The sequence below is a fragment of the Ambystoma mexicanum genome, chromosome 6p, assembly GCF_040938575.1.
Source record: "Ambystoma mexicanum isolate Mex_15411 chromosome 6p, UKY_AmexF1_1, whole genome shotgun sequence".
In the NCBI taxonomy this organism is placed as follows: Eukaryota; Metazoa; Chordata; class Amphibia; order Caudata; family Ambystomatidae; genus Ambystoma; species Ambystoma mexicanum.
The window spans coordinates 308,788,057-308,812,582 of record NC_090935.1 but is presented as its reverse complement, the minus strand read 5'-3'; the positions used below and the strand labels follow the sequence as shown (position 1 = coordinate 308,812,582).

The window sequence follows — 24,526 nt, the reverse complement described above, 5'->3', positions numbered from 1 at the left end:
GGTGGGTCAGAAGACGGACACAGACTCTGGTGTTCCATTTTAGGTGTATACTTTATTAAAAGAAAAGTGAGAACTCCTGACTTACCCTAAACTAGAGGTTTTCTCTATCTAACAAAAACAAACTAGGGTGCTCGTCAGTTGTCAGTGAGTCCAAAAGGAAGATCGGTCCGCTTTCCAAACTAATCTAAACTGATCCTACCACTACAAAAACAACTAAGGCCCTTGATAAGGTATCAGGTAATATAATTGCAGCAAAAATGTTGCGGTAAAAAAATATCGCGGCAAAAATGCCACCATTTGACCTGGTAAAAGTGTGCCCCATTACCATTTAAGGGGAGCGGGAGTTGCGGGGGTGTCCCCGCTCCCCTTTAATGGTATAATGGGTTCGGGGGTTGCGGGGGTGTCCCCCGCATGTATTACATGGACTGCAGCGAAAAAACGGTGGCATTTTTGCCGCAATATTTTGTTACCACAGCAATTTTTGCGGTGATTATATCACATGGAACCCTTGATAAGGACTCTCGTCTTCTGTGGGCTGGTTCCTCAGCCAGTTCACGTCAGTAAAGTATTTGTAGGTTGTTCTTTGTAATGACTTTTATCAAGTCGTATAGTTCAGATATTGGGCTCTTCAACTTTTGAACAGTGTCTTTTACATACTGGTTTTCCCGTTTCCCTTAGGAGGATTCTATTCTTCCCTTGTTGGTTAAACTTGAGACTTTCTCTCTACCCAATGTCCAATCCTTTTCTTTACTACGTCAAACAGACTTGTTCTAATTGTAATTCTCACACTTCATATGCACTTCCCGCACTTGGTTTTTACACAGACTAGTATTAGAATTCCAGTACTGATTCTCACTCTTCTTAGGTATTTCAAACACTTGGCCTTTACTGGGACGAGTATGAGTGTTCCAGTAATGATTCTCACTCTTCTCCACCACTTGGTCCTTACTGGGATGAGTATGAGTGTTCCAGTAATGATTCTCACTCTTCTTATATACTTGCAATACTTGGTCCTTCACCTGGGTCTCCCTCTCTCCCCATTACCTTCCTGTCTCAGGGATCGCGTCACCGGATTTGATTTGATTTGATTTGATTTGATTTGTTTATTTGATAATGTGCACAAAACCCAAGGGTAGCCGGGCGCAGCAGGTACAAGGTTACTTAAGCTTAGGTTACATACAGAGTATAAAAAAAACATAACAATGCGGTAAGTACATGTCAATACACGCCGTGTGGAAGAAAAAACTAACATTTTACAGTTTTGAGAGAGTGTACAGGTAAAGGTGTGAGAGCGGAATCATTTTAGACAAGGGTATCGTGGTCGTTGGGTGCCACGAGAATTAATTGTCGTTAGTCCAGAGCCAGTTTTTTACCTTGCATCTGAAATTAGAGTAGGGTAGGTTAGCTCTCAGTGCAATGGGCAATGCGTTCCAGGCCTGGGCAGCTCTGACAGGGAAGCTTGCTCCGCCCGCTTTGGACCGTCTGAATCTGGGGGTTTCGAGCAGGTAGTGGATAGTAGCCCTAGTGTGGTGACTGGATGATTTTCTAGTCAGTCTGACCGAGATGTAAGGGGAAGCAGTGTTGTTGAGCCCTTTGTGGGTAAGCAATAGTGTCTTGAGCAGGACTCTGTCGCTACCTTTGAGCCAGTGGTGGACTTTCCTAACGTTTGAAATATGTGCATTACGGGGTATGTCAAGGGCTGCTCTAAGAGCGTTATTTTGGAGGATTTGCATTTTATTTATAATGGATTTGTTGGCACCTGCGTAGAGGGCATTGCAATAGTCCAGTTTGGACATAACGAATGCATTGGCTAGCATGATGCAGTTAGTTTTAGAGAGGTAAGGTCTACAGGTCCTGATTAATTTACAGGTGTACGCTGATAGAGGATGCCAGGGTGTTAACTTGTTTTTTAAGAGATAAAGTGGAATCGAGGTAAAAGCCTAGAGTTTTTACCTCGGTGGCCACCTTGATTGTGTTAGCATCTATGTTGAAATTGCGATAGTTGGGACTTTTTTTAGGTTGGAGTCGGACCACAGTATTAATATCTCAGTTTTGTCGTCATTTAGGCAGAGGCCGTGGGAGGCCATCCATCCCTGAATGAGGAGGTAGATTTTGTTTACTAGAGCTGTGTCTTCGACAAAGTTGCCTGATAGAGGTATGAGAATCTGCGTATCGTCCGCATAATTCGTATAGGTTACCCCTAATTTGTCAAGTTTGTCGAAGAGAGGCTTAGTAAAGATATTGTACATTGTCGGGGAGACACATGAGCCAAGTGATCTGGATTGGGTCCGCTGCGGCTACAGGGGAGAACACTCTCATCGTACGGTTGGCTAGGAAGGATTGTACCCATGCTATAGCTTCACTTGAGAAGTGAGCGGCAGACGCTCGATGGTTGCATAATACTGCATGATCCACTAGGTCAAAGGCCGCTGATAGGTCAAGGAGGAGGAGCATAGCTGTATTACCTTTATCCTTCAGCTCGTCGATTTGTGTCTTGAGGTCAATGAGGGCCGTTTCAGTACCGTGCAGTGGTCTGAAGCCAGATTGCCGTGAACCTAATAGTTGGTGCGTCTCCAAATAGTTTTGGATTTGGAGGTAGGCTACTCTGTCAATGATTTTAAGGAGAAATGGGACCGTAGTAATAGGCCTGTAGTTAGTGGGGATAGCTGGGTCAAGTGTCTGTTTTTTGAGAAGGGGGAGAACCCAGGATTCTTTGAGGTTGGTGGGTACAGTGCTCGTGTTGAAGGAGGCATTGATACGTTTCGAGATGAAGGGTGCTAGATCTCTGGCTGCATCCTTGATGATTTGCGCAGGGCAACTGTCACCTTGGCAATTCGACGTTTTAAGGGACAGAATGACCTTTTCAGTTTGCAATATAGAGATATTGGTAAACCTGAAGGGTTTACCGTTATTTTGGGTGGGTGTGCTGGGTAACTCCTTCAATGGGGTGGTGCGAGTTCCACAAGGGCTCAAAGAGGCTTTTTTCTTAGCAATTTTAGATTGAAGGGTTGTGATTTTATTTGCTAGAGCATTTTGGATACTAGTGCACCAGGATTTGTCCTTGGGGACATTGTCTGTAGGGGCAATAGGATTTTCCAATTCACGGAGAATGGTGAAGAGCTCTTTGGAGTTAGAGTTGGCTTTACTATCATTGAATGAATCTTTTTTCGTTTGAATAATTTCCTTTTTGTATTTTTTGGCAAAGTTAGCAAGTGTCGTTTTATTGTCAGCAGAAGGAGTATGCCTCCAAATAGCTTGGAGTTTGCGTTTTTGGATAAGCATTTCTTTGAGATGGGGGGTGAACCAAGAGTTAAGGTGAGTTTCACGTTTACTTTTATGGAGTTTGGTAGGGGCAATCAAGTCTAGAGCTTTGGTCATGGAGTTGTTAAATGATTAAACTAACTCACTAGGGTTGGATTCATTGGAGCTAGCTGTGAGAGTTGGTAGGAGAAGTGGAAGTAGTTTTTCAGCTGTGATTTCTTTTTTACTTCTTGTTGGCATGGGGGGTGCTATTTTATTCTTATTAGGTTTGGGAGGTTCGATGTTGGCTGTAAAGCATATAAGATAATGGTCAGTCCATATTTGAGGTAGGATACTAGAGATGGTGATGTTGCAGTTGTGGTTGGCTATCCAGTCTAGTGTACGTCCTTTTGTATGTGAAGAAGCTAGGACATTTTGGGTAATGTCGTGATTGACTAGAATGGATTGGATTGCTTGGGCTTGTTTGTCTTCAGCGTCATTAAAGCCTAGGTTAAAGTCGTCTAGTAGAAGGAGCTGAGTGGAGTCTTTAATGCTGTCAGGGAGGAGGCTGGATAGGTCTTCCTCAAAGTTGCCTAGTGGACCTGGTGGTCTGTACACAAGAAGTATTGTTAGTGTGCTGTTATTTGAGATAGGTATTTTAGCTGAGAGAAGTTCACACGATGTGAAAGCTGGGTGTGGGGCGTGTCTGGCAGCTAGATGTGTTTTGGTTATGATGGCCAGGCCGCCTCCTCTGGTGTTAGGTCGGTCGACTCTTAGGATATTGAAATTATCTGGTATGGCAGTTGAGAGGGCAGGACCAGCTGCATCATGGAGCCAGGTTTCAGTGACAGCAAGGATATCTAAATTGTCCATAGACAGTATATCAGCTATTTCGGTATTGTGTGCTATAAGGGACCTAGCATTAATAAGGGCTCCTGATAGTGTTAGACTTATCGTGTTATCTTTGCCAGATCTGGGATTAGGGTGGTTAGGTCTCCTCTGTTTGTAGTATAGGTAATCAAGTGGTTCAGGACGATTTATCGTCGCAGGGTCTGGGAGGTTAGGATTAATGGCAGTGGAGGTGCGCGTGGGTACTGGTGGATTGGTTCTTTTATTTTTGATGTCATAAAGTCGTGGGAGCCTAGCTCTAAGTCGCAGGTTTCTCTCTTGCAAGTTGCAGGGTGTAGAGTTGGTAAGGGCCATTGTTATGGTGATGGTTAGAAGAGTCCAGGCTATGGTACCGCGTGTGTGTGAGAAGCAGGTAGTAGCGTACATATTGTGGGAGGGCAAGATAGTGCCTGTATTTGGCAAGTCCGGTAGAGACTGGGGTGCAGATGTACTATCAATCTAGGTTGGAAGATCCTGTTAGTATCTATAAGGCGGATATGCTACAGCAAGGGTTCAGACTTGGAGAGTCCTAATCGTGGCTAATATGCAAACATATTACAACATGGCGCCTAGGATTGAGAGTCCTAATCATGGCTAATAATGCATATATACTGGGGCATGGCACCTAGAGATTGACAAAGGCATAAGGTACAGCACAATTTGAAGTGGTCTGAAAGCGACCATAAGGCACAACACAATTTGAAGTGGTCTGAAAGCGACCATAATGCATGACACCGTTTAAAATGGTCTGAAAGCGACCATAATGCATGACACCGTTTAAAGTGGTCTGAGGCGACCATAAGGCACAACACAATTTAAAGTGGTCTGAAAGCGACCATAAGGCACAACACAATTTAAAGTGGTCTGAAAGCAACCATAAGGCACAACACAGTTTAAAGTGGTCTGGGGCGACCATAAGGCACAACACAGTTTAAAGTGGTCTGGGGCGACCATAAGGCACAACACAATTTAAAGTGGTCTGAGAGCGACCATAATGCATGACACCGTTTAAAATGGTCTGAAAGCGACCATAATGCATGACACCGTTTAAAGTGGTCTGAGGCGACCATAAGGCACAACACAATTTAAAGTGGTCTGAAAGCGACGATAAGGCACAACACAATTTGAAGTGGTCTGAAAGCGACCATAAGGCACAACACAGTTGAAAGTGGCGAGTGTACTCAGGCCACACAGCCATACACAGGTATGTGTATGTGACAAAGATGTAGTACGGGTGTTGTGAGACCAAGTAGCAATGTACAAGTGTACCAGTGTCAATGTTCAAGCAGCATGAGAAGAGTGACTTGAAGTCAATTACTAGTAGCAGTGTGAACAAACAGTGCAACAAGGTTACAGTAACGGTTTGGGTAGTATGCTGGTGGTGAGCTTCTTACCCTGAATAGGTGCATGCATAATCAGGATGTTGTAGGTGGGTTCCAGGAGGAGCAGGAGACCTGGCACTCGGCACTTTGTGGTTCCGAGACAAAAGGCACTTTTTACGGAGAAGGGGGCCAGCAGGTGGATGCCTGTGATGGAAACAAGTCCAAATAGCAAGGTTCGATAGGGGCGAGCGCCTCGCGCCTGCCAGCGGCGAACAGGGGCAAACAGGGCAGCTTGGCCTTATAGTGGCCTTGGGGTGGCCGCCGGCTATTCCGCCTGCCGGCGGAAGTTCCTGTTTATGTAAAGCAAAGACGCGTTGCCTAGCAACGAAGTCGAGGCCGAGCCTCGCTTTCATCCCGCATCGCGCCCGACATTTTGTTTTTTTGTAATGTCGGCGTGTGCGGGTTGTGGGCCAAAAGGTGGGTAAACATGCAAGTGAGGCACTGCAGTAGTGGCAGGAAGTGCTCAGGAGCGGTGCGAGCAGGGGATTCCACTGGATGGCACACCTGGAGTCCTGGCTGTGCCTCGGTGTGTGCTAGGGGCTCCTGCCCGCTCCGACGGTGCAGAGGTGGGGGCTCCTGTCCGCTCCGAAGGTGCAGAGGTGGGGGCTCCTGCCCGCTCTGATGGTGCAGAGGTGGGGGCTCCTGCCCGCTCCGACGGTGCAGAGGTGGGGGCTCCTGCCCGCTCCGAAGGTGCAGCGGTGGGGGCTCCAGCCCGCTCCGATGGTGTAGAGGTGGGGGCTCCTGCCCGCTCGCCGGAAGGTTACTGATGTGGGCAAACAGGGCAGCTTGGCCTTATAGTGGCCTTGGGGTGGCCGCCGACTATTCCGCCTGCCGGCGGAAGTTCCTGTTTATGTAAAGCAAAGACGCCTTACCTAGCAACGAAGTCGAGGCCGAGCCTCGCTTTCATCCCGCATCGCGCCCGACATTTTGTTTTTTTGTAATGTCGGCGCGTGCAGGTTGTGGGCCAAAAGGTGGGTAAACATGCAAGTGAGGCACTGCAGTAGTGGCAGGAAGTGCCCAGGAGGGGTGCGAGCAGCGGATTCCACTGGATGGCACACCTGGAGTCCTGGCTGTGCCTCGGTGTGTGCTAGGGGCTCCTGCCCGCTCCGACGGTGCAGAGGTGGGGGCTCCTGCCCGCTCCGATAGTGCAGAGGTGGGGGCTCCTGCCCGCTCCAACGGTGCAGAGCTGGGGGCTCCTGCCCGGTCCGAAGGTGCAGAGGTGGGGGCTCCTGCCCGCTCCGATGGTGTAGAGGTGGGGGCTCCTGCCCGCTCGCCGGAAGGTTACTGATGTGGGCAAACAGGGCAGCTTGGCCTTATAGTGGCCTTGGGGTGGCCGCCGGCTATTCCGCCTGCCGGCGGGAGTTCCTGTTTATGTAAAGCAAAGACGCATTGCCTAGCAACGAAGTCGAGGCCGAGCCTCGCTTTCATCCCGCATCGCGCCCAACATTTTGTTTTTTTGTAATGTCGGCGCGTGCGGGTTGTGGGCCAAAAGGTGGGTAAACATGCAAGTGAGGCACTGCAGTAGTGGCAGGAAGTGCCCAGGAGGGGTGCGAGCAGGGGATTCCACTGGATGGCACACCTGGAGTCCTGGCTGTGCCTCGGTGTGTGCTAGGGGCTCCTGCCTGCTCCGACGGTGCAGAGGTGGGGGCTCCTGCCCGCTCCGAAGGTGCAGAGGTGGGGGCTCCTGCCCGCTCCGATGGTGCAGAGGTGGGGGCTCCTGCCCGCTCCGACGGTGCAGAGGTGGGGGCTCCTGCCCGCTCCGAAGGTTCAGAGGTGGGGGCTCCTGCCCGCTCCGATGGTGTAGAGGTGGGGGCTCCTGCCCGCTCGCCGGAAGGTTTGTGGTCCAGATGGGGCCTTTGCCTGCGATTTTTTCTCTGTGCCTTCAGTAAGTGGTCTCAGCATCGTTTAGGGTCTCCCAAGTCCAGTGGGTTTCGGTAACACCACCACTTACTACTTGGTTACTCCTGGGACAATGTACAGGTCCTTCGAGTTCTCCTGCTCCAAGTATTCTTAAGTGGAAGATGCTAGGATTTACACGCCAGCTTCTTCCCAACATCGCAAGCTCTGCATCTCCACTTCCTTCAGCTTCACTCGTCAGCTGATTCGGAACTCCCAGGCTTCTCTCTTTCCCAGGTCTCCTCCTCTCAGATTTATGATGTGTCTGTGGGACTTCTCTTCTTTGTTCTGCTGTTACTCGGTATTGCTCCAGTGGTTTTCTTAGTTTCAGACGCATTTCTTTTAAGGTTTTCTCAAAAGGTTCTATATGACAATAACAAATAGCTTGTTCTTCATGTTTTCTTCTAGTAGGTTTTATTAGTGATGGGCTATAGGTTGGTAGGATTCGGAATGGGAGTTCTTCTCCCCAACAGGGGAGTCTCGCCAGGTAAGGTCCCACTTGCCTCTAACCCTAAGGAGGGCATTGAGTAGCGGTCTCATTTCCCTAGCTTCACAGGAAAAGGCGTCCCCCCGCGACAAGTGAATGAATCCCGATATTCCTCACAGCTCCAGTAATAAGTTCAACATTGGCGATCAACTTATGAATGCTGCCTGTGCGGGCATGATCCAGAGAAAGCATTGGTCTGTGACCCATCTCATGCAGCTCTGCTTCTGTTTTTTCAGAGTTTTCAATACTGAGAAACCTGCAGAGCTTTAAGAAGATATCTTTAGCTTTGGTGAAGTGAACCTTCATGAACCTGGCCTGCTCTGAAAGACTGTCAGTGCCAGCAATGAGAGATTAGTGTTCTTCGAAGTGCAACACCCATATCCTTCAAAAGGCATTATTGGGCAACCAGCAAGAGGTAAGTATATTTTAGTAGGAAAGGAATCTTAATTGTTAGATGCAGTCAGCTGTTTTGCTAGAAAGTTAGGGAATTTGGCTACTGGATTGATTTCAAAATGATGTTTCGTTAGAAAGAAGCGGCACTGGTAGGAAAGCAACAAAAGCAGTGACTAAGAAAAGGTAAGCGGTAATCAGCTGAGCAACGTTGCTTTAACTTGAGAAATATGGTACCTAGTAATCGACTATCAAGTGGAACATTATAGGGTAAACAGGAATGCAAGATATGGAGCCAGTGATCGCTCAGAAGTTTCATCTTTGAGATGGTACGCACAGGTGCCCAGGAAACTAAGCAGAGAGGGGTTAGTTAGGCAGCGGATAAGAGACAGAGATCCACTAAGAAAAACATGAGAATTTAGCTGCTCTCTTTCTTGTTGTGTTCACGCAGCAAATTACTGAGAATACCGACAAATGCGGTGGGGAGTTTCAGTGCTTTAAATCGACAGGTACTTGCTGGTCAGGAGTAACAGCACTTCTATTATGTGAAAGACACAGTACTAGTGCTTCTCAGCAGGAATCCAATGTATTTAATGGAGAAGGATAGACACTTCTCAACAGTAATCAGTTACTCTGGGATAGGGGGTACCAGCACTTCTGAACAGTAAGCAGTTACTCTGGGATAGGCAGTACCAGCACTTCTGAATAGTACGTATTTACTCTGGGATAGAGAGTACCTGTACTTGTGAACAGTGAGCAGTTACTCTGGGATATGGAGTACCAGCACTTCTGAACAGTGAGCAGTTACTCTGGGATAGGGAGTACCAGCACTTCTGAACAGTGAGCAGTTACTCTGGGATAGAGAGTACCTGCACTTCTGAACAGTGAGAAGTTACTCTGGGATAGGGAGTACCTGCACTTCTGAACAGTGAGCAGTTACTCTGGGATAGGGAGTACCAGCACTTCTGAACAGTGAGCAGTTACTCTGGGATAAGGAGTACCTGCACTTCTGAACAGTGAGCAGTTACTCTGGGATAGGGAGTACCAGCACTTCTGAACAGTGAGCAGTTACTCTGGGATAGGGAGTACCTGCACTTCTGAACAGTGAGCAGTTACTCTGGGATAGGGAGTACCAGCACTTCTGAACAGTGAGCAGTTACTCTGGGATAGAGAGTACCTGCACTTCTGAACAGTGAGCAGTTACTCTGGGATAGAGAGTACCTGCACTTCTGAACAGTGAGCATTTACTCTGGGATAAGGAGTACCTGCACTTCTGAACAGTGAGCAGTTGCTCTGGGATAGGGAGAACCTGCACTTCTGAACAGTGAGCAGTTGCTCTGGGATAGGGAGTACCTGCACTTCTGAACAGTGTGCAGTTACTCTGGGATAGGGAGTACCTGCACTTCGGACCAGTAAGCAGTTATTCTGGGATAGGGAGTACCTGCACTTCTGAACAGTGAGCAGTTACTCTGGGATAGGGAGTACCAGCACTTCTGAACAGTGAGCAGTTACTCTGGGATAGAGAGTACCTGCACTTCTGAACAGTGAGCAGTTACTCTGGGATAGAGAGTACCTGCACTTCTGAACAGTGAGCAGTTACTCTGGGATAGAGAGTACCTGCACTTCTGAACAGTAGGCATTTACTCTGGGATAGGGAGTACCTGCACTTCTGTGTTTCCATTTCAAGCACTGGTTGTTATTATATCTCTGTCGCCTTTGCCGGGTGACAGAGGGTGAGCAGTGAACATGATCATAACGTCCTGGTGGGTCTCTGGGGCCTGCAGCTCCTCCCTGAACGTGAGAGAGAGCGAGTGAGTATGAGAAAGCAAAGCTTTCATAAGCCCAGGGCAGAGCAGGGAGTTTTACACAACTTAAAGCCAGCCCATTTCTTCCGGCCATCAACACTTGCGAGCCTGAACTCATAATTTGTGTATGTGTTTGAATGTACATATTCCCATGTTGGATAGAGTCGAGGTTAGATCCTGTAATGGCATCGAATGCTAAACCCCTGAGAGCTGCTGGCTGCAACCTTCCTTCTGGGAACTGTCGCCGTGTTGCTATGTGAGTTGCAGTGTTATGTTTTGTATATATCTACACTGTAGCATATTAATATCAGTGCGTGAAGCTGCACACAGATTACGATGGCAATACCTGGCAATATGCGTTTGCACTTGGCATGGGAAGTTAATACAGGGGCAATTCAGGCTGATGAACATAGCATGTGAGCACAGGAACTGAATACCGGAGTTGCACCCCGCATATTATGGCACTACATGCGAGGGTGCATCAAGCACCTGATGGCAGCCTGGCATACAAGACTACACCTGGCATAAAGTGGCCATATAGCCGGTCAAGTGGCACAGCGAGTAGAGCGCTCGCTTTGACACCCGTGCAGAGCCTGTTAACGCAGGTTCGAATCCCGGCGGGGCCAAACTCAGCCTTTCATCCTTCCGAGGTCGATAAATGAGCACCACACACCGTGGGTAATAATAAGTAGCGCTCAGATACCTGAGGGTTTGTGCGCTATATAAAAGCCTAATTATTATTATTATTATTATTATATAGCGGCCTGGCATGTGATGGACTCACCTAATAATGTGAGGCTGTATATAGCATGTGATAAATACACCTGGAATAACACTGCAGTACACGAGCATACACGATTGATGGATACTCAAGTTGTTATCTGCATTTGAGGGCAGTGCTTACGATGGCAGTGCTGGGCCTGCTCCTTGAAAATCAGGGCTCCATATTTATAGGCGATTAGTCATTAATATAGATGTTTGCATGATTTAGGGACTTTTATTCGATCTCGTCGTTCAATCCTAGTCACAGGTGATGTGATGCAGTCCCTGTTCTGGCATCACGGTCAACGTTCATGTTGTGTCAAATCCAGCGATCCCCGGTCACTTCCCTAACCCTGGGCATTTTAATGTATTGATGTCACTGCTGAGAAGCATGGTACTGCAGGCCAGGGCGTTGCCATGGGATTCCTCTGAATAGGGCACACACAAGAGGTCCCGAGGGCCAAGGTCACTCGCTTCAGTGCAGAGCCTGGAGCCATCACTCGCACAAAACAGAATGTGCAGTGGCAACGCCTACGTTACCGATGCCTGTATATTCCAGGCAACAACACACACAAACACAGAAGCACTGAAAGAAAGCGAGCAGTGTGCGCTCTGGGCTCAATTACAAACAAGCATATCGGGAGTCCCGTTCTAAATGGCCAATAAATGAGAAGGCGAACGAAAAAGACAACTCTCAAAGTTCCCCAACCCCCCAGTCCCACTCTCAGCCTATATCACACAGATGCAGGCAGAGCTGTGGGAGAACTAAAATAACCACATGATTTCCCTCGGATTAGTAGCTCAGTGGTTCTGGGCAAGCAGGCAATATTTAGTTATCCATATGTGGAAAAACTAAGATCATCCTGTCAAAGAAATCTCAGACAACAGAAACAGAAAGCAGTTTTAACAGAGACATCGAAACATAAATAATACGTTTTGTATATTTACCAACTGGTCGATTATTTACATCGTCTAAGAGAAAAAAGAAACCCATTGTATGTGTTAGTATATGTATTTTATAAATCATATTCATCTACATAAATTTCGAATCAAAAACACAGGTTTATTCGGATTGCAATCCATGAAACAGTAAATATTTTCATCTAATAACACATTAAAATAAAAACGATCCTTAAAATTGTTAAAATATTAAACTGAAAAAACATAAAAAATATTAAAATCAAACACCACCACTGCAGAATTGTAATAATCAGTTGCTGTGCATTGTACACATTGATCTCAAGTTTAGGGACCTAGCATTCCATAAAACAACTTTTGTCCAATAGGATTGCACAATAAAATGAGTGATGATATACATTACATTGAAGCTATCATAAGTGCATCTTGATAATACAAGGAATGATACTATAGGGCCTAAATTCATTTTCGAACTCATTTGTCAAGCTGTTTAACAAATAAAGCTCATATATTCTCCTCTATCTGGAGGTTAACAATACCAGATTCATTTTGGCATCTCCATCGCCTGTAGGACCAATCTCCCTCTTTCTGCCCTATGCCCCCTTCTGCTAATCCAGAATAGGGTTGCAAGATTTATCCTTGTCCTCAAGCCCAGGGACTGCATCTCTCCAGCCCTAAAATCTCTCCACCGGCTCCCGGTGGCTGCAAGGAACAACTTCAAGACCCTCTGCATCATCCACAAGACTTTCTGGGGCCTGGGACCACACCATCTCCAACTTTCCCTCCCCAAATACTCCCCTGCTAGCGCCCTACGCTCCTTTAACTCCAAGTCTTTGACTGTCAAATGCTTCTCCAAGCAAAAATTGGGGGGCAGGTCACTCTCCTCGGCTGGCGCCTCTCTTTGGAACAGCCTCCCTCTCAGACTTGAGCCGGACCGCCTCAAGTTCAAAACTCTGCTGTTTTCTACCTCTTCCCCTCTTTCCCTTTCCTGCTAATCACTCCACTGCTGCTGTGACTGGTGGCCTGATCCTCAGGAACCTCACAGGATTCCAGGCCCTTCTACCCAGTCAATACCAGCCCCCACCCGACCGCACTGCCCTTCATCCCACCCCTGGGAGTCGCCTGCACTAGCACTTAGCCTGAGGTTCTCCTCCTGGCTCCCCATAGCACTTCCTTCCCGGGTCCGCCACCAGCACTTGCCCACTCCTCTGCTCCCCTCCTCCTTCACCTCTCTATCTGCTGCACTTCTCCTCACTGCACTTGCACGGTTGAATGCCACAAGGCCTAGTAGGACCATGGCTGTATTTTACAGGGTTTGCTGTTGTTATTTTCCCCCTGTTCCCTTCCCATTTAGCCTCGGGGCGCTTTGAAACACTATGCAGTTGTATAAGCGCTTAACAAATGCTCAAAAAACATAAAAATAAACCTAAGAAGAGGTAACAACCTTTTTACTCTTAGTGAATGATGCTAGAAACAGAAAGTGGGCTCTTGCCTCTACATAAGCAGACCCACAATGATACATATCTTTGTCCTCAGTGACAAATCTGGACAATTTGTCCCTTCTCCCCATAGGGGAGCCACTCCCTTTGAGGCAGGGAGGAGAGTCAGCTAAGCAAGACCCTCCCTAGAGGTCTGGGCAAGTGGGACCTCACTGTGAGTGACTCTCCTCTTGGGGACAAGTACTCCTATTCTGGTAAGGAACTCCCAGTCCAAAACACACTTTCTGCTTATGAGTGTGCGAAAGACTTGTGTTGAAACCATTAAGAGTACGGTTTCTTGGTGGCCTTGGCGGACCTGGAGGAAACACTGCCTCTTCTCACACAAACAATAGATGAATATGGAACAATTTCCGGGTTAAAGATCAACAAACAAAAATCGGAGGTAATGGCCTTATACGGAGACAAACAAGAAATCTACAAGAGAGCAAGAGAACTCCACCTACAAGTGGCGAAAGAAGGGATAAAGTACCTGGGCGTTACACTGACAGACACCATCAAAGGCCTGTATGGTGGGAACTATCCGACCCACTTGGAAAAAGTGAAAAGAGATTTGGAAAGATGGAATCCACTCTCAATAACATGGTGGGGTAGAATAATAGTCATAAAAATGACAATTTTGCCTAGACTGCTATATTACTTTCAGGCACTCCCCATATGAATCCCACCCTCCTTTTTCAAATGACTCTCCAAAATGATATCCAAATACATCTGCCAAAACAAAACTCCGAGACTTTCCAATATCGCACTCACAGCTCCAAAGTTAATGGGAGGTATGGCATTACCACATTTCAGAAAATACTACGAGGCGGCACAGATGTGGGTCCTGAGAGAATGGATCCCAAACAGGTCCGAGAAGCTATGGGAAGCACAAGATAGGGCCGTGGCAAAGACAAACCTGCGGCATCTGCTATGGCTAAGACCGGAACATAGACAACCAAATGTCCTCATATGCGAGGTCATGAACACAACACTAGAAATCTAGAATAGGGCAACAAAAAAAGAAACATTAACAATAGATCCGGCCCCCTTTATGCCGCTATTTGAGAACCCAGAATTCCATCTGGGCACAGAAAAAGGGGCATTTCAGAAATGGATAAATGCGGAGTGTACAAAGGTGGGGGACATGTTCGAAGACCAACCAATTAGAATGTTTGCAGAATGCCGGGATATCTTTGGCCTCACGGTAACAGATAAATATAAGTATGAACAACTTCATCACTGGCTATCAGCCCCAAGAATAATACAGGCGGCAACAAGAGCATTAACCCCATTCAAATCATACATCATGTCACAACCAGGGGATAGGAAATTTGTCTCTGCAATGTACAGATTTCTAAATACCCAGCCGGAAGAAACGAAATGGCAATAGATGAAAAGATGGGAAAAAAACATTGGGAAGGGAAATCTCGAGAGAACAATGGACATTTGTATGGCAAATAATCCCCAAATGGACACGGGCGATCCCGACAAGAGAAGCATGGACAAAAATAATGATACAATGGCACTACACACCGGAATGACTGCATAGAATGTTCAACACCACACAAAACAAATGCTGGAGAGGCTGCGATGTGGAAGGGAACTGGAGACACATATGGTGGGACTGCCCAAAACTTCAAGGCTTCTGGTCAGAGGTAAGAGCCCAAATGGAGAAAATGTTTAAGGGAACAGAAAACCTAGGAGAAGAGGCTTGGATGGGGGGGATGTGGGACCTCTGGGACAGAACAATGTCAAAGACGCAAAGATGAAACTTTATGGGACTACTAGCGGCCGCATGGCTAGCCATAGCTCAAAAATGGAAACAGAAAACACCTCCATCCAACCTAGAATGGCTACAGAGGGTATGGCAGCATATAGCAATGGAGCGTATAACATATAGCATCCAAGGAGCACGCCAGAGCTTCACAACAGACTGGGGGATGATGCTGGAATATTTACAAAGTGACTTTATGCTACAATGAAGCCCGCACAAAATAAGAATATTGGACTTGTTTACATAGGACTAGATGATCTCTGTGGGAATATATAGGCACTTTTAAGAATTGGCCGGTGGGGAAGGGGGAGGGAAGGGAGGGCAGGGTCAAAGAAAAAGACGGCACTGCGCAGATGTGATTAGAGGTCCAATGAAGTGCAAATAACGATATCAAGGGCTGCAAGTATACTCTCCCTGTGTTTCTTTTATATTTGCTGTTTCAAAATTTGGTTTGTTTTGGGATTTTTATTGTGAATTAGAACAACTGATTGCACACCGTAACCATGTGTTTAGGTCTGATGAAGCTTAAAGAACGGCATTAGGTCTGCGAATACACTCTCCCTATGTTTCTTTTTCATCCCCTGTTTTAAATGTTGGTCTGTTTTACTATCTTTACTGTATGCACGATTATGTTTACCGGGCCTGGTTATGCTGAAGAAAACTGTGTGGTAGGGCAACTGATCAAACAATGTATTTACGCTCCCATGGTCAAAGAATGCGAAAGAATGCTACTAGGGCTGAGAGTACCATCTCCTTATTGATCTTTATAGCTTTTTTATGTATTGGATCATTGCAACTTGCATTCATGTTTTCTTTTATGTTATGAATGTATGATTAAAGTTGCTTTTATTGATTAGTTAATAAATCATTAATGGAAATGTTATCACAGTGACCATGTCCTTCTTATGACACTCCACAATAACCAGTGAGAGGTTATATAGCAGGGATATTATATGTGCCATCCACCCAACCTTGCAGTGATCAGTTTGGGAGATTAGATTCATAATTAGATCTTTTGTTAGGGGACTATTAGTACTTGCCCAGAGAGAAGCACAAAGACAGACTGTTCGCACGAAATTCATATCCGCCAGTTAGGTCATACCGGTACTTAGGTGCAAAGAATACACTGGTGTTGATGGGGGGACCATAGGGAGCCTTCTAAGAAAATCATTTTCTATCTTTTGTAAGGAGGAGGCCCTTGAGTACGCCCATATTTCACACCCATAGATACCAGTGTGTATGTCCTTCCCTCATAGACCTTCATCATGTGTTCTAAGGAGGAATGCCCCAGATGAGTAGATAGATCGAAGAATCCCCCAGTGGCTTGACTCATCCGGACACGTAACCTGGTAATATGGTCATCCCCCTTTAAACAACTCTAAAACCTAATCCCCAGGTAGTCAAAGAATGAGCAACTGTCCCTTATCTTTCCATCTAAAAACATCTGCAGGCAACCTCTGGGTTTCTTGTAAACACACATAGTGAACACTTGCTGCTGTTAACCCAGAGCCGCCGTCCTTCATATATTTGTCATACTCAATAATAGTGCCTGAATAGATCTAGGTGTCTTTGCCAGCGTCATCAGCATAGCTGAGCACTGGCTCTCCTGGCACCGCACATAGGGACACCAAAATTGGCAAGCTTGGACTGGGGCATAACATTGTCTTGGGCACCAATTTTAAAGTGGCCCACAGTTGCAAAATGTTGTTCATTTCTTTTGTGACAGACTATTTGAATAGTGACCAAGGGGGAGTTTTCTGATAAAAATGTAATGCAAATTGTGCAATTTAAAGAATATTTATTCAGCAACACTGGTGAAAACATCTAGACAGATAGTGAAGTAACTCAACAAACTGGCCCACACTGGCCAAAAAAGTGGCCCACTTTTACCAAAAGATGGCCCACACCAGCGTTTTGCATTTTTTGGTTCGGGCACTGCTCTATTGCCCTATAGACCAGTCAGAGCCTGAATACTGGTAAAGGACCCAAGATGATTAACTTATGAATGAAAAGAATTGGGGCAAGGATGCAACCCCAGCAAACCCTCTTCTCAGCAACCCAAAACTCAGAGTTCTCTGTTCTGGTCATAGCGTACATGTATTCTGGTATTCTCATGGAGTGATTCCAAACGAATAAGAAGCCACAGAACTCCAATTTCGCTCAGAGAATTCCACAGCATTCTCCTGTCCACGTGGTCAAAGGCCAAACTAAGGTCCATAAAAGCCACGTAGACCTGAGCATCCAGTACCTAATATGTTTCGCCAGAATTAAATAGCACTGGTGTCCTCTTTTCTTGAACCTTAATTCATATTGTGCAGAGCTCTTATGTTTCTCCTTGCCTTACATGAAAATGCCACCCAGCCCTGTTTAGTGTTCGCATTCTGAGACTTGTAGTTTTCTTGAATTAAAATTGGAAAAGAAAAAACTTCACAATTCAATGAAAAAATAGGTCTGGATAGGAAGGGGTAACGTGAGGGCTCTGAGCACATTTCCTTCCTTGCATTTGAGATTTCGTTCATCCCAATAAAACAGATCCATTTCTTATGTTTTAATCCACTTGCTATGCTACACTACTTTCAGAAGATGTGTTCTTTCTTGCTCTTCTTTCTCATCTAAAAAAAGACCATGCTTTTATTTGCCTAAAGTTTCTATGTTAACTTCTTAACATCTGCTGTGTGGGAAGATTCTCTGGAGGATGGGCTCTTTGAAAGATAGAAAAATAGATGGAAGATATGCTGCATTCCACCAGGTTGAGCAATGAAAATTATGCTAATCATTACTACCCAATGTACAAATATCTCTATAGAAGAGGGGAATTTGGGTGGCTTGACTGTAACCAAAAATATTGCGTTTCACATGACTGTAGCTAACTTGACCGTTACAGTCAAACAACCCATGCACTAAAAATACACTCCACCTCCCCCTTACTTACCTTTTGCCGACACCCCTGACTCCCTGCAACAGCAGTTCCCTTCACGTACGTTCTTGGGAACCGGTGCCACAGGGGCCTTTCCTTTTTTTGACCTTTATTTCCATATGCGGAGGGCACCCCCACCACCCCGTTCCCAATAAAGCAAACAAGCAGAGTGGGGGATACCCTCGCAACCTCCGTTCCCCTTGTTCCTTATAATGGGTTTGTATGGCATATTAGTTCGAATTTTTAGGCTGTACGAAATTTTCGTGCAGCCTAAATTGGATCAAATATTCCATGCGTTTTTTTACATTCAGTCTTTTTGGGTATTTCCGAAGGAGCTTAAGGGGTTAGCTTATTATGTGTTTTTGGCATTAAAAATAAATTGTTATTGGCAGAGGCGTATAATTTTGAACTTGAGAGCTGAGTTACCCACAAAACCCATATTGTGTGATCCTAACATACCACCTTCACCTCATTAAACCGAAGTATCGTAATTGGGAGTGTGCGCAAAACAGTAACCGAAGTGCTATATAAAATCTTAACAAGAATATAGTGTTTAGTCTGGTATCGGCCTGGCAAAGATGGTCTGTGAGGAGGCAAGAGCCAGAGGGGTGGTGATGGAAAGAAAGGTATAACGGAGCAAGGGAAAGAGGTTGGGGATTAGGGGAAAAGAGTAGAGTGGGAATGGCAATGTCACAGATGTATGGACAGGGAGATGAAGGGCAGTGCCATGCACAGGAATTCATACAATTCAACACTAAAATCTGCTACACAGCAGTGACTGGACCCAGTAGAAATCATCTGGAAATAGTTATGTGGAACATCCACCCTACCTTCAAGTAAAACAACCTGAGGCTGAAAAGGGGGATTGTGGCAGGGGAAGGATGTCCTAAGTGCTGCTATGCCAGCTGTGAGCAGCCTATGCTAGGGAAACTTCCAATTGCCATCTCAGACTTGGTTTCAAGTGGATCCAGGTGTAACATGTGGGCTTTAATAACATAATTCACCTTATAAACAAGACACCAATCTGTAAGCATCTTGATCTAGTAGAAACCATTTGCAATGAGTCAAATTGGAATGTATACCAGGCCATCTGCCTTCAGGTGAAAAGCATGAGACCACTTGGAGGAAAACTATAGCAAGGGTGGGATCTCTCAGATGGCTTCTACTGGATCCAGATGCTGACATATACTTCAACAAACGGGCAACATATTCAAATGGCAGATAATAAATATGCACCCTTTTTATGCTATGTCACAAAATAACTTTCTGCAAGACGTAACATTCTCATTTTGTTCATTAAATCCAGACTACACATATGGACATAGGTTTTATTTCCATGAACCATACAGATGCATTCTATAAAAGGAATTATACTTCATATACTTTGTGAACATCTAGGCATTTATTTTCTCCGATTTTCATTCTTGCTTTTGGTGTTTATGTTGAGTCGCAATACCATACTTGAGTTCGGTTTCTAAGCGCGGTTCCGGGATTCAAACCTAAGTTGCTCTGCCTGGTCTTGCATCCAAGACCAGCGCGTTGCACCTGTGCTATCCTACCTTCTTGCCTTTGCTTGTATGAAATACAGCATAGCGAGGCAGACAAACTGTGGATTGCCATCTTGGTATAAAGTGTTGAATATAGATGTGCACAGGGGTTGAGATTCTTTTCCTTTGGTCGGGTGGGAAAGCATCGAATTCAGATCAGCCAAGGGCGCTGAAAGGTCAAAGCCTGTCCCTGGTTGAAAGAAGGTCAATGTAACAAATGCTATGTTTACCACCGTACGGATCAGTTTATTGCTTTTGTGTCCTGTTTCTTGCACTGTGAAATCTTCATGCCAAAAAGCGAAGCCCGCAGCATTTCTACTTCACTTTGGATTCTCGTTTTAGCTTTAGGACCACCTGGAACATTGCTAATTAGTATAGCCGGGCTTTGGCAGGCGGCAAATACCAATACTAGTTATCAGTGTGCCTCCCCTGCATCCCACAGCCCTCATAACATCTGTGTTAGAGACATAAATCACAGCACCTGTACCGGTGCTTTCTAAGTTTGACTAAGATGTTTATTCATTTTGAACATAATTTTAACAGGCCATGCCACTTCTACATCAATCATTTTTTGTTTCGGCTACAAACAAATGCATTGGAGTACATCTAGGCGGTAGATGGTACATGAGGAAGAAAACACTGTCCATTACAATGCTAATATTACATTAAATAGAACACGCTTCCCTACTACAGTGCTTTGCAACTGCTTATGCACTAGGTGCTAACAACTATCAACTACCAGGCAACTACCCTATACATTGCAGCTCAACCACATTTGCTGTTGTGGTCTTGTAATGTGTAGACCAAATAAGATGCCATATTGTCATGCCTTATTACCTTCGTGGCTTGTGAGCCTGTGAGTCACCCTCTTGATTCCCTTCCTCCCGCCTCCCACCCCACCCCTGTGGCCCAATTGATCTAGCTGCCTTACAGAGGCTCGTGCAGAGGGTGTACCCCTCGCCGACGCTCGGTTTCATTTTTTTCTGAGCAGCATGCAGTGAGTGAACATTGTGCCTTTAACATCTTGTGCCTTATTGCAATAGTTGCCGGATAACAACTTGTGCCTTATTGCACTAGTTGCCCACATTGAAAGTTGCATTTAGTTCTACTTGGTATTGCAGCTTTGCAGCTTGTGAGCCTGTAAGTCTTCCCTCTTGATTCCCTCCCTTATGTCTCCCACCCCAAAAATTGGGCCGGATGGGTCTAGCTGCCCTACTTAGTGGACCCTTCAGGGCATTCTCCTGCCTGTGCAGCCCACTCGCCAAGGGACCCTTAGGAAAAGAGCAGCTCCTCCAGTAGAAGCTCTGGACTGTGTTTACCTATGCTCGCCAGACGAGCATGCAGCGCAGCCATCAAACAGCAGCAACTGACAAAGTAGAAAGGTACGGGCTGGATGAACAGCCATTACTGCTGCCTATTTAACTGTCCCCCCTCTCTTATTACTCATATTAGCTAAGCTTGTAGTATGCTGCATATCACCCACAGTTGTAAGTTATCCATATCTGGCATTTAGGTGAATTGCCGTAGTTAGCCATATTGGGCTTTTCCCTTCCATCTAGAAAAGTCGAATCTGGGTGTTTTGCATTTGCTGATGTATTCGAAATGTAGTCTTTTTTCTCCCTATCCCTCTTCTGGGCTTTTTCCCTAGTCCAGAAAACTTGCATCTAGGGATTCTGCTTTTCTGATGTATGCTGAAACCTAGGCTTTTTCCCTTTATCCTTGACACTTCAATCTAGATGGTTGTATCGCTGTTTTGATGAAGTTGGGTGTGGTGCACTGAAGTTTCTCCCTCTCCCTCCCAACTTCTCTCCACACTCTCCCTCAATGGTGCTTTTGATCTCCCCTATCTTCTCTAACAGCTTTCCTATCACCTATCCTATCTATCTTTCAAAGTCTGGAAGGAAAAAGTTCAAGAAGGATCTCTTGGTCTCCAATCCAGACATGCCCATCGCTAACACCTATGTCAATGCTTTTACCAGGCGGACTTTCACTGACATCCTCTTTATCGTTCCCTCTCTGGACCTTTGGATTCTCCATATGATCTCAATGCTCTCCCCTTTCTCTGCCTCATCCATTTATGGTGGCACCCATTCGGACGTACTCCAGGCATATATCCCTTCCTCTAGGGCCATCATTAATGTCTACCTGAATGGCAATGGTCCAGGGCTCTCCGCCAAACGTCCTCCTTCTTGATAGGTTTTGTTCCGCCTCTCATTACCTTCCTCCCTTCTCCTGCCAATCCTCCTGCTGCCACCCCTCTGCCAACACTGACAGGTGCGCAACAATCCTGTACCCCTCCTCGGAAGGCCTTCAAAAGTGGCATTAGCTACCCTCAACTCTTGCTCTGCCGTTAAACACTCCTCTGACATCTTCCACCTCCTTGAAGACCTCGGCCTCAACATTCTCACTCTCATCGAGACGTGGTTCACAGCTAGCTCTTTCACAAGTTCTTGCATTATCCACCTGGAGGGCTACAAGATCCTCTCTATGTCCAGGCCTAACTGGTCCGGGGGCTGAGTGCCCTTGATCTTCCCTGAATGGGTCCCTGCTACTATCATACTCACTCTGTCCTACTCCTACTTTATACGCGTTGCCTGCAGACTTGGTGTCTCTCCTATCGTCTTGCTGACTCTGGCCACCATCTACAGGCCCCCTGGCCCAGTCTCCCTCTTCCTCTCAGAGTGGTCTGACCTCACCTCTTCTCTCTTAAAAAAGCTTCTCCTCCTCGGAGACTTAAATATTCACCTCGACTCCCCTGATGCGGCCTCTGGACTCTTCTGCAACATATGTGACTCTCTTTCCCTCTCCGTTCTTCCATCGAGTCTGAAACTAAGCCGTACACACCTTGGATGCTCTCATCTCAGCAGACATCCCCATCTCTAACCCTCTCACTACACCTCTCTCCTCTTCTGATCATTCTCTCCTGTCCCCTCACCTGGACCTCCTGGGTCATCCGGCTAAGCCCCCACCCATCATTTGATCGATGAAGCGAGTCTCAGTTACTGCTTTTGCCGCCACCTTCATTCCCCCTCACACTCCTGCCACTGACTCTCACACTAACACATAACTTTCTAACCTTCAACTCACCATCTCCAACACTCTGCACATCATTGCCCGGTCATGGCAATTAACAACATAGCTCTTTTCAAAATCTGCAAGGAACTCACCAATCCTAGTACAGTCTCCATTTCCCCTTTGCCTTCCCTGGCCCTCTGCACTGCACTGGCCTCTCAGTTTATTAATAAAACTCAGGTCATCCTGTCCTCACTCTCCCCTACACCACTCCATTCTCCCTCATCCACTCTCAGGCCTCCCTTGGACCCCTCTTCCTCTCCCATTCCTTCCTTCTCTCCTCTTTCTCTCCCTATCACCTGATGAGGTCCCTAAAGAAGTCCGCTCTATGAAAGTCTCCTCCAACCAAGTGCTCCCTGCTCCTCCAGACTATCGAGGACAAAATAGCCACCCTTGTCCATCCTTGGCTGATTTCTGCAATCACTTCTTTGCCACTGTATCCTTCCCGCTGCTCCTCAAGCACTCCCTCATGCACCCTCTCCTCAAAAGGCCTTCTGCAGACCCCTCCTGTCCAGCTAACTCCCACCCTATCTCATAGAGCAGCCAGAGGTTCGGAAACTGCACTCCTGAACACCAGTGAAGACCTGCTCTCTAATCTCGATTCCAACTCTCCTTCTTTTCTCATCCTTCTTGAACTTTACTCTGAAATGGTAAAACATGCCTCCCTTATAAATCCACTCCATGATACCCTTGGAATCACAGACCTGACTCTGGACTGGTTGACCTCCTTCCTCTCTGAACTGGGCCCTTTTCTCTCCTTCATCTCACTCTCCACCTGTGGCGTCCCTCAGGGCTCTATCCTCTCGCCATGGCTTTTCAATATCTACCTTGCCCTTCTAGCCCATTTGATCTCTGCCTTCTCTCCTAATTTCTAGTTTTATGCAGACCACACGCAGCTCTTCTTCAAGCTTCCCCCCACTGCCTCCTCTTCTTCCTCTCTCATTCCTGACTGTCTGCTATTCAGGCATGGTGGACTACTGACAATCTCTGACTTAATGCCAGTAAGAATAACATCCTTCTCATTAGGACCCCATTTCCCTCCTTACTTCCTACACTCTGGCCACCCTCCATGGGCCCACTCCTCCCACCCTCCTGTGAGGCAAAAAACCTTGGTGTTATCTTCGACTCCTCTCGCAGTCTCTCCTCACATCACGGACATTGCCAAGAAGGCCCACTTTCAGCTGCACCTCCTCAGAGGCATTCTCCTTTTCCTCACCTTCCCCCAGAAGAACAAGTTACTCTCTTACCTGGTAACGTTCTTTCAATGGGATGGTCCGACGACGTATTCCATATCTATGACAGTAATCACCACATCTGTGCTGCTTCGGAAAATCTTTTGGCGTCTGCATCCTGCATCGATGACGTTGATACGCCCCCCTCAAGGACCTCCTCCGATGGCCGATGTCACTGGATGTTATAAGTACGACGCACGACGCCCGTAGCCTCAGTTGTAGTTTTATCCCAGAACGTGTGGCACAAGTCTTCTGCTAGTCTGACCACACAAAGCCTTGCGGAAACGTAAGCTGCAATCGCATAAGAAATTCTGTAGCGGGGAAGGCAGGGAGGGAGCGATATGGAATGCGTCGTCGGACCATCCCATTGAAAGAACGCTACCAGGTAAGAGAGTAACTTGTTCTTCGAGGGGATTGGGTCCTCCGACGTATTCCATATCTATGACAGACTCTCAAAGCAGTACCAATGCAAGGAGGTGGGAAAAGAATTTAGAAAACAGAAATTTAGAATGCCCAATAAAATTGCGGAGTAAAGGACCGCCTTTCCAAAGGCCAGAAACTGCCCCCGGATGGAATCGAGGGAGTACTGACGTACAAAAGTATGTACCGAAGCCCAGGTGGCTGCATCACAGATGTTACGAGTAGGAACACCCCTCTGTAGGGCAGCAGAAGCAGCCATACCCCTGGTAGAATGGGCCAGTAAGCCGACCGGTGGGTCCTTACCCGCCAAGCGGTAAC

The 24,526-nt window shown here is 46.4% G+C and overlaps 1 protein-coding gene across 4 annotated transcripts in view; it reads right to left on the bottom strand.

The window, feature by feature from the left end:
• The window catches only part of MALT1 (MALT1 paracaspase), a 1,429,839-nt gene that overhangs the window by 665,875 nt on the left and 739,438 nt on the right, over positions 1–24,526 (bottom strand). For 3 of the 4 annotated variants that reach the window (XM_069627057.1, XM_069627059.1, XM_069627060.1), the window contains exon 8: positions 11,799–11,822. The exons of the other annotated variant lie outside the window; for it this stretch is intronic. In XM_069627057.1, coding sequence (XP_069483158.1) covers positions 11,799–11,822 — 24 coding nt within the window. The remainder of the gene's footprint in view (positions 1–11,798; positions 11,823–24,526) is intronic. 4 annotated transcript variants of the gene reach the window in all.